At 38.3% G+C, this 13,354-nt stretch overlaps 1 protein-coding gene across 1 annotated transcript; it reads right to left on the reverse strand.

Annotated features, from left to right (window-relative positions):
* On the reverse strand, positions 1 to 7,096 carry gnat2 (guanine nucleotide binding protein (G protein), alpha transducing activity polypeptide 2). Its single transcript, XM_039799734.1, has 9 exons — positions 6,760 to 7,096; positions 3,697 to 3,739; positions 3,041 to 3,182; positions 2,733 to 2,890; positions 2,470 to 2,598; positions 2,229 to 2,358; positions 1,988 to 2,141; positions 1,294 to 1,505; positions 1 to 815 (listed from the first exon to the last, which is right to left on the reverse strand). Exons 1-8 carry the CDS (start codon positions 6,863 to 6,865, stop codon positions 1,315 to 1,317), a joined length of 1,053 nt encoding a protein of 350 aa, XP_039655668.1. The 5' UTR covers positions 6,866 to 7,096; the 3' UTR covers positions 1 to 815; positions 1,294 to 1,314.
* Between the last annotated feature and the right edge of the window lie 6,258 nt (positions 7,097 to 13,354).

Below are 13,354 nucleotides of genomic sequence, written 5' to 3' on the forward strand. Positions count from 1 at the left end.
TGAAGTTAATGCATCTTTATTTCATGCCTCTACATTTCATAAGAAAGGACAAACTCAGTAGATTTCATTCCCTTTTCATAATAAAGCATCATCTCTCTAGTATTTCACTCTCTCTCATATAGATTTATCTTTCAAAATATAGTGAATTACCTACTCTTATGTACAAAGTTTCTCTACTGCGTTTGACCTGAAATTGATTTATTCAAGTGAATTGAATACAATAACACTATTTAGATTAGATACATGTACAATTTGGTTTGTAATCTGGATAAACTGCGAGCACTGGGAATATCTGAGATATTTGCTCAGCAAATTTTTACAGTTTAAATATCAAGACCACAGAGTCTACTGTACTCAAAAACAAAAACAAGGTTTCAATGTTGCTATTCAAAATATTTATATTTTCCCCGATTTTATTGTTTTATTTATTTTTACAGAGCTTGAATTTTAATAGTAAATATAACTCACGACACAGTAGTCAAAAGGAAGCAACGAGGATCGAATGAGCAACTATTTCATCTTCATACCTTCAAACCAGCAGCTTCTGGTGTGAGACAAATACTGTACTTTAGAAAACCTTGTAGAAAGAAACAACAACAACATGGTGACTCGTTGGTTGTTTCAACCCAGCTGGGCGTGCATTGTGTTGCAGGGATGTACTGTTGGAGATGCTGATGTGCTAGGAGCAGTCAAAGACCGGGACTTGGCATGGAAGCGATGGCGTGAACACAACAAACTTGAGGATCTTCTGTGCTCCAACAGTACACTTCTCAGTTAATGCCAATATGTGAGGGGTTAAGGTAGGAAAGGAAGTTCTGCAAAGAAGAGAAAAATTTAAAAATCTATCTCAAACATGTTGAAATCACCGTAAATCATATGTAAGTATAAATAATATATTTTGCTACTGTCTTTTAAAGGTAAACATATTGCCACATTTATAGCTACATAATCTTCAGGTTGCAAGGTTCAATATGTTTCTAAAATGAAAAGTTAACTTCCTCTGCAGCTTTTGGAGGAACTGGTTTTAATCACAACAAGATTAAGACAACAGGGATTGCTTTGTGCTTCTCATTATCTTGCTCATCCTCAGCGGTCCGATAGGGTATAAATTGTCTGTGTGGTTGGAGTTTGTGTTGGCTCATGTGATGGTCAGAAGTTGTTGCTTGGCAACACAGGACTGCCAGATACGATTTGCTGTACAAGGATTAAATTGAATTGCCAGGGGTCTGCCTCATCTGGACCCTATTACTCTGTATCAACAAAGTCCCCGGGAGTGATGTGGTCACCGCGCACCTCTTTTCATTCTGGAGCTGCTTAGAAAAGACCGCAATCTTTAAGGTTTTCTTTGATGATGATGTCTGTCACAGCGTTGAACACAATCTCGACGTTCCTTGTGTCTGTGGCACATGTCAGGTGGGAGTAGATTTCTTTCACGCCCTTCTTCATGTTCAGGTCCAAGAACTGCTGCTTGATGTAGTCGCTGGCGTCTTCGTATGTGTTGGAGCCTAAAAGAAATGAAGGTTGTGAAGACGGGAGCGGATTTATGAGAAGGTTCATGAGTTTTGTTGTAAAAGTACCCTAATCCTTCATCATACATTAATCCCTCTGCATCACGGTGTCAGTCAGCTGACCTATTTTATTTGAGAGAGCAACGCTGAGAATCCTTACTTAATCAATTTAGTCTTCCTTATTTTTTTTATCTGAGCAGTTTGGGTCACAAGTGAATCTTAATGTGTTGTGTTTGTCTGCATTCTAGTGCAATTTACCAATTGGTTTGCTCTTTATACATTCTCCTGGTACAGTCTCATATTAATCAAAGCTGAAACCTGACTTGTTGGCAGCTGACAGTGATCCACTTTCACGGCATGCCTGACAGATGTAATCTCACCATGTCCCTGTCCATCTATCCTGATATTCCCACTGCTACAGCAAACTTAGTCCTGTCATTTAACTCACAAACCGTTAATGCAGCATCAGTCAGTCTTACCATCATAGTCTGGAAAGCAGATGCTCAGATGGACTTTCTTGATCTTTTCTTCAAACAGATCCTTCTTGTTGAGGAAAAGCACGATGGAGGTCAGTGCAAAGAATCTGTGGTTGCAGATACTGTTGAATAGATGCAGGGACTCATGCATGCGGTTCTGAAAAGGTCAGAGAGGGATTGGTTGAGTTTACTAGCCGACATGTCATCTCATGTTTTACAATCAGGTAGTGGGGTGTCAACTCACCACTTCGTCGTCCTCTACCAGCACCATGTCGTATGCACTGAGAGCTCCGCAAAAGATGATGCAGGTCACACCCTCGAAACAATGGATCCACTTCTTCCTCTCTGACCTCTGGCCACCCACATCGAACATCCTGTTCACCACACAGAAAGTCACAACAAAGTCAGTCCTTGACATCACTGGTGTGAGGTTTATTCAGTTTTGCTGGTGTCAGACTTTTGTTTAGGGCCCCCTTGGGAATTACCTGAAGTGCAACTCTTTGCAGGAGAACTGCTCTTCAATAATACCAGTTGTTTTGACTCGAGATCGCAGCACGTCCTGCTCAGTGGGGAGGTAGTCTGGCTTGGCGATTCTGTCCATTTCATTGAGGTAGCTGAGAACAAACGGCACAGGAATCAGGCCTCAGATATGAAATCATCTTTATCAATAAACACTAAGCCAGCAGCCTCTTTAGTTTTATATGTAACCCCTCTACTGTCTCAATCCCAGTAGTAGACATGGACTTACTAGCCAGCAGAGTCGTTAAGTTGGTACTCAGCAGCTCTATCAAAGCCGGACTGTACACCAGAATCATTCCATAGCTTCATGATGACATCAGACAGTTCAGAAGGCATTGTGCCTTCTTCAATGGAGTCTGACAAGTTCTGGAGCTTCTGTGCAAGCTCCTGTGGTATTAATGCACACAGAACAAAGATCCATCAACCCTGGCACAGTACTTCAACTATTTATAGTATAATTTTAGTCTGTGAAAATGAGCTAAAATGAATAACAAGTTAATCATGTCTGGTGTACATCTTTGAAGTGTCATATGAGACCTGTGAGCCGGGCGAGCCAAAATCAATGGCCAGCATCTCCATGCCTCTGATGATAGCCAAAGCAGACTGCAGGATGTTGCCATAGATGATTGCTCTGAACTCCAATTGTTCCTCTTTTGTGTAACCACCTTGATGCAGAATCCTGTGCAAAGGTAAAAGTGTTTTAGTTCAGGTAAAGGTTTTGCTACAATAATCCTCTACTGAGCTGGTTGGAAATTGATATATCCCTAATATATAGAAAATTGTTAAGTTAAGTTAAGTAAGTTAAGTTAATAAGTATAACAAGTAATTTGTGGAAATAAGAAATACTAGGATATTGAAAGATGCTCAGTTTGGATGTAAAAAGTCAAGTTCATACAATAGAGAAACAACCTGCAGCGCCACCCTGTGGTGTGTTTCTGACTACACTCAGCTCTTAATGGCCAGGGTGTAACTAACTGCACAAAACAAGTGCTGACAAATCAGAGTAAGCGGATGTTTGCCCTGTTGACCTCTTGTCAAAAGGCTTGACTGCAAGTGAAACAGACATAGATGAGGGAGCTTTGGCCTGCTGGCTGTATGCCTGACCGATAAAAAAAGCATTCATTGCTTCCCACAGACATGGTGTGGATGACACACACAAAAAAAAAAATATTATCACTTATTTTAATACTTACTTCATTTGTTTTACGATGGTGCTTTTCCCTGACTCACCAGCACCTGGAAGAGAATAAAAGGTTAGCAACAACACACATAACTGAATGTTTGTCTTTGACATGCCACTAGAGTAGAAACACACTGTAAAGCCATGAACAGCCAAACAATGGGCTTGGATGATGAAATTCAATTTAAAGGAGTAGTCTGGCCAAAATAAACAAAAACGCTGTGACTTTGACCTGAAGTGCGGTCTACCTGTTACCTGTAGATAGTTTCGGGATGAGTTTGCACTTGTCTGCCTTTATCACATCATTATCACAGAGTTATGCTAGAGTAACTTATAAGTAACATCTCTATGGAAATCATGATAATGCTATTCAAAAAAGTCCACTAATCACTGTTTTTGTATTAAAGTTTCCCTGTCTATCTCCATGCAAATAGATGTGTTAAAACTATTTTCATATGTTGTCCTATAGCCAAATGTAAACAATATATGAAATATTAATGAATATAAAATATATAAAATAACAAATGCCACTGAACTCCAGTGTGTTGGCAAACATCTCCAAACTTGAGCAAATCAAACTGAATAAGGCAATCCAGACAGGACGAGAAACATGTTTCATTGTTAGGGAACGGTTTCACTGAATGAAATGTACCTTGTGCATACATTGTACATTAATGCATCATGTGGAATGCTGTTATATGCAATTCAAATCATAGTTGGATTTGCTGGCTAAGGAAAAGCTGGCAGATCAGGCTCACTGCAGTACTGTAAGCTAACTCAGACCAGAAGGAATTTATCACAGAGCAACCAAAGCCGGCTGTCCTGGAGCCACATTAGCTCCATCCTCAGACTTTAATGCTTGAGCATTTAAAGACACTCGTGTGGCCTCATCCAACCCTCTCTGGGGGAAACTATTGGGTTTTCCTCCGCTAGCATGTCATTAGCAAGTCTTTGAGATGAGGTAGTAAAGGTGGCACTGTGACAGTATCCAGACTGGTTTTCATCAGCTGTGAATATTTAATGAAGACTGCCTTTATCTTCTCTGTGAGTCATTCTTTCACCTCATGCTCATTAGCGAATGTGGCTTTAGGCTTTGCAGTGACATTAAATCTGGGCTTTAAAGGGGAGCTCTGTGTCCATTTTTATCCTGCTGAAGATACCATACATATATTTACTTTTGCCAAATTAAATGGTGCATATATAACTGTAGGAAATTTCTCAGATTCCATAAAGACTTGTAGCATAACAGTTTTGGAAGTTCCCAGTAACTAACTACATTTAGGTTTCTTTGGTATATCCTTTTGGTGGAAGTCTTTGCAAAAGCTATTTTTGCGTATCCTAAATATTCAAGGAGTTCTAAAGTTTATTAAGACATGTAAAATTTCACCAATGTTTATTACTGTTTCGCACACCTGCACACAAGGAGCTTACCACAAATATGTTTAGTTCAAATAAAAATGTCACAATGTCCACCAGAGCCCACAAGATGGCACTCTTCTTATCTTTACCCACTTATTTCTGATCTCTGATACTATACTAAGAAGCTCCCCTGTGAATCCAATGGAAGTAGATATTAAATCTTTGAATAGTGTTTAAGACACATAGATTACACTCTGAAAGAATAATGCAATGTTGTTAGACATAACATTTATGGTTTTAGTAAAATAATTTCTCAATTAAATACTTGATTTTAAACATCCATCACCGTCAATGCTCTGCAAAGATTGATTATTTAAAATAAAAAAAATGTTCACCTCACTTCTATTTGATAACATTATTGTATGCATTATTGCATTTGTTATGTCACAAAAACCAACTCTTTCATAGAATCAGCAATAATCTAAATGTTTTTTCTTCTAGATTTTCATCAAAATGTTTGCTGGTAATTTGACACCATGAATGTCGATGCTATAACATTGGTGGGAATAAAAACACATTTTATACTTTCTGTGCGAGTTGAGGGATCAACAAAGACCTCACCAAGTGGATCTGCACTAAACCAGTTAGCTAATCGGATTGACATATCACAGCATTTAGACCAAAGGCTATGATTGTTTTAAGCGCCAATGTCATGAAAAGTCATTTATTTTAAGACAGACCGAAGACAATCTAAGTACATTTTGCCACTACTTTTTAAAATTGAATATCTTTGCCAAATTACATATATACTGATGCTTTCATGGCTAAAGCCTTTGAGCCTCTGAGACATTTTAAGTTATGCAAGTTCTTTAAAACAACTCACCATAATGGTAAAACCACAACTTAAAACAGCTGCACAAACTCAAGTCTCTGCAGTATTGTGTGTGTAAGCATAAGAAGTTAATTTGAAAGTTTTATACTTATATTTAGTTTTTAGTATACTTTCAAATCTGTTCTCTAAATTCTTTAAAAGTATTTTTTTTGAACTTCATCTCAGATCCTTGTGTTAGCTGTTCATCCTGCAAACTTATCTCACTTATCTCCCTCTACTTTACTCCCGCTAATGCCCTCTCAGTTTGCACAAGCTTAAACAGTCCTCCCCTCTTTCTAATAAAACTAATGTAGGGCTTTATCCAGAAACAATTCATCTGCACAGCCTGTAAATCCTCTGAGCATACCATATCTTACATCTAACTAAGCAGAGAACAGCTGTGTTGGAGCAGTTTGATGGCTCAAGGTGGCTCTTATCCAAGATTTGAAGACTATGCAAAAAAATGAGTTAATAAACTCAAAGTGAAGCATCCATTGTTAATTTATGAATACATTATTATGAAATAAATAACCATCTGCTACATAAACAAACTCTCATCCTAAAACTTAGAACCATTTGTGAACCTCTCAGGGTTCAATGTATGCTGACTAAAATATTTTCAGCTACAGAATTATTTATCAGTTAGACCTGTTGAGTGTTAGCTGACTGCATGACTCCTGTTCTTCTCTGCAGACCTGAATCTCCACTGAAAAGTTGTTCAATCAGAGATGGAAAGTTAAACAGCAGTTTGTCAAGTACTGAATCTTTTGACGTGAAAACCCCTCAGTCTGAGCGCTTTGCAAAAAGAAAACTTGGTGCAAAAAAACTATTCATTAGTTCACTTACCAAGCAGTAACAGCTTGACTGTTTTAGCATCCTTATCAGCATCTTGTTGGAGTTGTTTTTCCAACTCCTTGGACTTTTTGTCCTCGGCGCTTGCTCCCGCACCCATGCTTTCTTCCTCCTCAAACTCAAGATCCTCAAGATAAGAAATTTTGACGGTTCTCTGTGAGCTGAAGAGCAGAGAATCTGGATGCAACACTAATCGTGCTGAAAGGCGATTTCCGAGCGGAAGGGGATTGGGAGGGAGGTGCTTGAGATTGGCTCCTTTGGCCCTTTTCGATTTGGTGATCAGAAGAGACCCGAACCTCTCAAGGATGAAATCAATTTAGCAGCTCTGACCAGCAGAGATCCACCCTTTAATTCCTTTTGCCTAAACCCCTGACTTAGGAGGTGCCTCTTCCTGATTGGCCAGCCAATCCAATTAGTGTAATAAGGGCAGTAGTGAATGATGTAAAGCAAAGGAGAAAATAAACTTTCACATAGGCTACCTGGGCTCAGTGAGAGTTATTGATCTCATTGATTTGATTTATCCATACAAACAAAATGTGTGTAACTATTATTGTGTGTATGTGTGTGTGTATGTGTGTGTGTGTATGTGTGTGTGTGTGTGCGTGTGTGTGTGTGTGTGTGTGTGTGTGTGTGTGTATACATGTGTACGGAGGAGATACACTATGAATTACTCTGTTTCTACAGCTATATTAACAATACAAACTCTATGTATTTATACATATACACTTAATTAGGTACACTTGTACAATCTAATGTAACAATGTACAATCTAACAGCTCTGCAACAACACTGTCAGAAAGGTGATAATTCTACTTAGTTTATTATTGAGGTTGTAGTAGGTGGTGGTGTTGTACTAGAGTGCATTATATTGAAAGGTGTTTCTAATATTCTGCCCCTCTCATGTATGTAAATAGGGTGGACAAAATGTTTATCTCTAATGTAGTCCAGTTCAATGTCACTGCAAACTGCAACCTCATTAGTAAACGTAGTTAAACGAACAACTCTTTGACAGTGCCAATCAAAATTGAACATTATTACCTTTATAAAGGCAGAATTTATGGCAGAGCTGGGTGTATTGGACCACATTAGATTATACAAGTGGCCAGTGAGTGTATAGATAAAAATGTGGTCACCGTTTTTTAAATATTTAGAAAGAAATCCCTGGGATCAATACGTCCATTTAATTAAATGTCTTATGAATGTGTTGCTCTTCTGATGCTCATGCTGTATTTCCTGCCTGTTAGACTTTTGACTTCAATGTCAGTCACATGGATGAAGCAGAGAGGCATTAACGTCTCATAAACTACTTATAGTTAAGACGTTTAAATCCCAGGTGGTGTGGTGCATGCTAAATAAAGTAACTGTCACAGCACTGTTCTGTTCAGTGGGGTCTAAGCGATAACGTGACCTAATTGTGTTTCCCAAGTTACATCCAACATAATTTAAACTTATCTCAAAAATATTAATGTTTTCTTTTAGCCAGAGCAGCAAGTTTTTAAGAAATGAGGTGAGATGTTATGTGCAGTACGCAGGTTGTTGCAGGATTGGAGCAGTTGATCTGGGAGCATGTCAGCCCTGTGGGATTGATGGGTGGAGGTCAGTGGGACTGGTCTTAAGGGCTGTGACAGCCCTGTGTGTTGTAAGAGGACTTACACTGAGGTTATAAATTCAGTCAGAAGTCGGGTTGCTTATATGTTTCCCAACAAAGCGCGTCAGAAACAAAGTGTTTACAACGTGTGGTTTAGTTTCCTAACTTTAGAGTCCCAAGCTCTTTAGTTAAGCTTTTGAATGTATCTTTTACTTTACATACTTTAAAAGCCTTGTATTCGACACAGGAGCATCATATTTCACAGTCGATTATCAATTACTGATGTAATGACTGACACTGCTATGGAAACATTTGTTGTATGTATAAGGATAGGTTTACATTGTTCAAAACAATGCTCACATGCCCATGTTACATTGAAGGTATTATTGGTAGCTGAAATCATCCCTTCCTGAAGTGCTTCCAATGTAGGCTAAGTGATTAAGAACAAATGTGTTTTAAAGTTCAGCTGAATGTGAATTTAAAAAAAGATAAATGAATGAATGTGAATATTAAGTTCAACTGAACTTTAGAAATGCTTTTCTGTGGTGACATCTGCACTAGATTCTTGTCAGTGTGTCGATCATCTGCAACACACAAAAACACTGCAAAAACAGGCATATCAATCAAGAACATGTGATTTTATGTTTATGGCTTTAACATATGGAGATATTTAATACAGTGTGTGTTTTGTGACTACAAGCATGTTGAGACAGAAATATCTGTTTATCATTCATTAGTTTAATTCTTGTATGTTTTTGTGTTTAATGTGTTGTGGTAATTATGGCTAAATATGGCTAAATCTAGGCAGATGTGTTTGTTGTGTTTAACTTCAGCAATACATCAGCAGTAGGACAGTGTCTTTTAATCAGGCTTCAGTTTTGGAGACGCACCCAGTAGCTGTTCATCTACATCATCCCATAAAGCTTTTTTTTTATTTATTTTTATTAAGTAGAATCTAATAAAAGCAAGCAGCAACGGCTCAACCTGAACACCATGGGAAATATTGTATTTTAAAAGGTCCTTTTGTAAAATTTGCTTGTATTGTTCGGCTGTGTTTCTGCAAGTTTATAGTAGGAGGATCAGGTTTAAGAGAACTTGGGTCAGACAGTCCCAGTGCCAGCTCAGTGACGATCAAATACGCTCAGCGGGAAGCTAAAGGTTTGACAGACTGGGCTCTCTGAATAAGAAAAAGTGTGACACATGAAAGGTGAAAACAGAAACAATGATTGCACGGAGTGTCCCAGTGCCTTTAAAAAATCTTTGTTTCCTGTTTTTTTGAAGGTGAAAATATATATATTATATTATATATACTTATATATATAAGTTCAACCTTACAGGCAATAAATACACTTGTATATCATTTCATTCCCGAGTCTTTTGTAAAACTTCAATAGCCAAACAAACATTAAAAAGGCATACAATGAATGCATCAAAAAACAATAACCCCACTTTCCCTTTCATACTGCTTCATTTGCACCATGTCAGAGACCAGTTCTGTGCTGAAATACTGAACATTACAATCATGTCATCCTGCCTAAGCATGTAGTGCTAATTGCCTGGGGCAGAGTGTTTCAGGTCTAAATCCTCAAACGCTGTCAAGCAGGTAATCGCAGTAGCACATCTAGTGATGTCGGCCAATCCCATTAGGAGGTGGATGGCGTAGCCCCGCTTTGTGCTCAGTCCCTGCGTCTCTGATCTGTTGACAAGATTACCCATAGAGCCTCAGATCAACCCAAGAGGTAGAGGATTAACACATTGTCTTTTTGGGCAGTGGGTGCAGGGAAACTGAACATGTAGGACTTATGTTTTTAGCAACATACACATCACGGTGCAGAAAGGATGAGGTCGCACTGTAGAGCCTGTTTGAACGAACATCTGAGTAGGGAGATAAATAAGCAGATAGATAATAATCAAAGATCTCTGTTTAATCAATGATGTTCCTATATCCTATATCATGTCAGGATCAAACTGACATAAGTGTATCTTGTGTTTGATAGACACAGATGAATTGTGTGTGACTAGTGTGACGTATGGTGATGTTACTTTGTAAAACCTCTGCAGACTTCATTAGGATGTCCCCACCCACTGATGAGCTAGTGGTTTTACTCGCCGACAGTTTTGTTGGGAGCGACAGAAACTACGCACTGTAGCTTTAACTCTGTAGAGTTATAAGGTACTTAAAGTATAAAATATTTTTAATTATGCATCATACACATTTTTAATTTTTGTTATTTGTAGATTTTCTTTGAGTGAAGGTTCTCAGTATTTCTGAGTGAAATTCAAAATATAACAACAACAATGGGGATGAGACAAATTACAAATATGAAAAAAACTGAAATTTGGGAATAAAAGCTTCAGAAACCAAAGATTTCCGTAAAAGTAATTTGATTGTAGCGTAGAATTAAGTTTTCTGTCACTAGTGCAAAATGCAGAAATTCAGATAAATTGATCAAAACTGCGGAGCAGAAACAGAGTTCTCTGGCGCTGTTCACACCGTCTGAAACTCCAACCCTTTAATTCAACTTTCTTTCTTCTTTCTGTTTTCATCCACCTTTGTTCCTCCAGGTTCCTCCCACAGCCAAAAAAGGTCTCAGTCAAATGTTTCTGTGTTTATGTCCTGCAACTGATTGGCCACACACTGTATGAAGAATGTTTTCCTGTTGTCTGCACAGTGCATGCTGGGATTATCGGTTAAAAGTACCTTAAACCAAATTATCTCCTAATAGACCTTTTTCACTGCAGCCATTTTGACATAAAAAGCCCAGGTGTATTTAATAACATAAATGATAGCTGCATTCCACTGAGGGGGGAGCCCATATTGTGCTTGCTGACTCACTGAAATAGTTTACTGGGAGACTTAATGGAACTGAGCCATCATTAATCTCATCTATTTCACCAGTGTTTTCCTGCTATGACAAGTCAGAATGTTGGCTGTGAAAAAGGTCTATTCTCTCGTCAATGGCTGCATGTATGGATGTGTCTTTGCCATAGGAGACAGCTTTGTGTTCAAGGTCAATGTATGTTTTCCTGCAGCTGAAGAGGGATTAACCACAAACAGATTAACTGTAGAGGCAACGAGTGAAAATAAGTCAGAGTGCACAAGGAGTGGAGTTAAGGTGATTTTGTTCATGGATACAGTACAACAGACTATTTGTCCTCATTCAGCTGTTTACTTACTGTCTGATACAGCAACACTTGTCTTAAGCTGTCTGCAACTCTCCATCACTGACAGGCACTGCATGAAACCACAGTTTCACAGTACCTGTTCTGTTCATCCATACATCCATGACACATCCGTCCATCCTCACCTGCTCTGAAAATGTTCTCAGGGCAGAAGATGTCACATTACAAATAACCCATCATCTTATCAGCTTCATCTCTCCTGCACAACACCACACTATTTGGATTCCTCAACACCCTTCACTACAAGTGTTTTTACTTTGGACTCATTCACTCTCACTGACCATGATCTTCATTTTTACAAACATTAGACGGGTACATCAGCTTGTCAATATTTGATTCTCCGAAAGATAAAAACCTGACAATCTCTGATCTGAAAAACCCAGAAGGTTGTTTAACAACACTAAACACTGTTGTGAAGGTATTGCCAAAATCTTTAAAGACTCTTTTAACCATCTGAATAAAAAAAAAGCATGCTGTCAGCTGCACAATAAAAAGCCTGCGTCCTAAATTGCAACTCTGTTTTCTAATCCAAACAAATGTGTGTGTGTGTGTCCTTGATCAATTTATATAATTCGAACCAAGCAATATGTAACTTTCCCTATTCTTTCTTTCTTTCTCAGACTTACAGACTGCAGTATGATGTTGTGTTGCAGTCAGTTTCACTACTTTCCCATAAATACCACAAGAGGGCGATGGCTCCACAGTGCACACTCTGCTCCAGTGCTCTTCCTTCCTTCCTTCCTGTTGTTTTACTTCATCATTATTTATCAGTTAGTTTCAAGTTTCAAGTTTCAAATTTTTAAAAGCGGAGGATTGTATGTACTATTTGTTTGGTATACATGTAGTTTAGTGTCCCAAATTCCCTGTAACGTAATCCTAACCCTAACCCTATCCTAACCTTAACCACTCAAGGTCAAATGCCTAACCCCAACCAATCGAGCTACTTCGTAGAACGGGTCTTGGCGTGGCCATAGTGGAATTTGGGACACTAAACTGCACGTGTGCCATTTGTTTTACACATATATTTCTGTGGTTTTTAGCCAAGAGATGACTCTAACATCTTGATGTTTCAAGTGATTATATCAGGACTGAATAGACACAGGGTTTTGGTCAGGGTGGCATTGGATAATCCGTTTTTCAGCGAGCTTCTAGTCTGTATTCATTTGTGCTCTCATCTGCATTTCTGCAACAATTAATGAATTTCTGCACATCCTGCATTGACGTCAAGGTAATTACTCTTGACAATACTTGAGTACTTTAATTGTGCAGCAAATGTTACTCGTTTTACCTAAAGATTTGTTTTGGAGGTACATCTGATCTACTGTGGTGTTTGCTTCATTAAATGTGTTGTTTGATTTAATTATAATGATTTAAAGTCCAGCCATTCTCTCTCGTTTTCTTTATTCTTCTTTCCCCCTCTGAGATTTTTCAAACCAGCAAGTTGATTTCCCAGAACACTTTGCACCGCAGGCTGCTCTGTCACTACTGTCCTCTCTTATCACACTGTCTCCACTCACCGGCTTGTGAGAAGTCACAATAATCAAATAACAAGAATGAATGTAATGATTAACAGACATAAGAGTCATTCATTCAGGATGAGCCCCACAGAAAGGGTGGAACAACACAGTGATTTTTGAGTGTATGTGATTATAAATTGAAAATAATTAAAGCGGATATGATTAGTCGATTAATCAATTACTTAACTTGGTTGGTTTATGACTGTTGGATGGACAAAAAAAAAAGCAATTTGAAGATGTTTAAAGCCCAAAAGACATTGTGAAGATTTGTTTTTACATTTTACAGACAGACAATTAAACA

This window comes from Perca fluviatilis, chromosome 5 (genome assembly GCF_010015445.1).
Source record: "Perca fluviatilis chromosome 5, GENO_Pfluv_1.0, whole genome shotgun sequence".
NCBI lineage: Eukaryota > Metazoa > Chordata > Actinopteri > Perciformes > Percidae > Perca > Perca fluviatilis.

Bases quoted from the DNA above. Each gene is read 5' to 3' on its own strand.
- gnat2 (XM_039799734.1), bottom strand. From the start codon at position 6,865: ATGGGTGCGGGAGCAAGCGCCGAGGACAAAAAGTCCAAGGAGTTGGAA. The intron at 2,891-3,040 runs GTCTCATATGAC...TTAATACCACAG, and splicing joins TTGGCTCGCCCGGCTCACAG to GAGCTTGCACAGAAGCTCCA. The intron at 2,599-2,732 runs GTAAGTCCATGT...GTTTGTTCTCAG, and splicing joins CTTAACGACTCTGCTGGCTA to CTACCTCAATGAAATGGACA.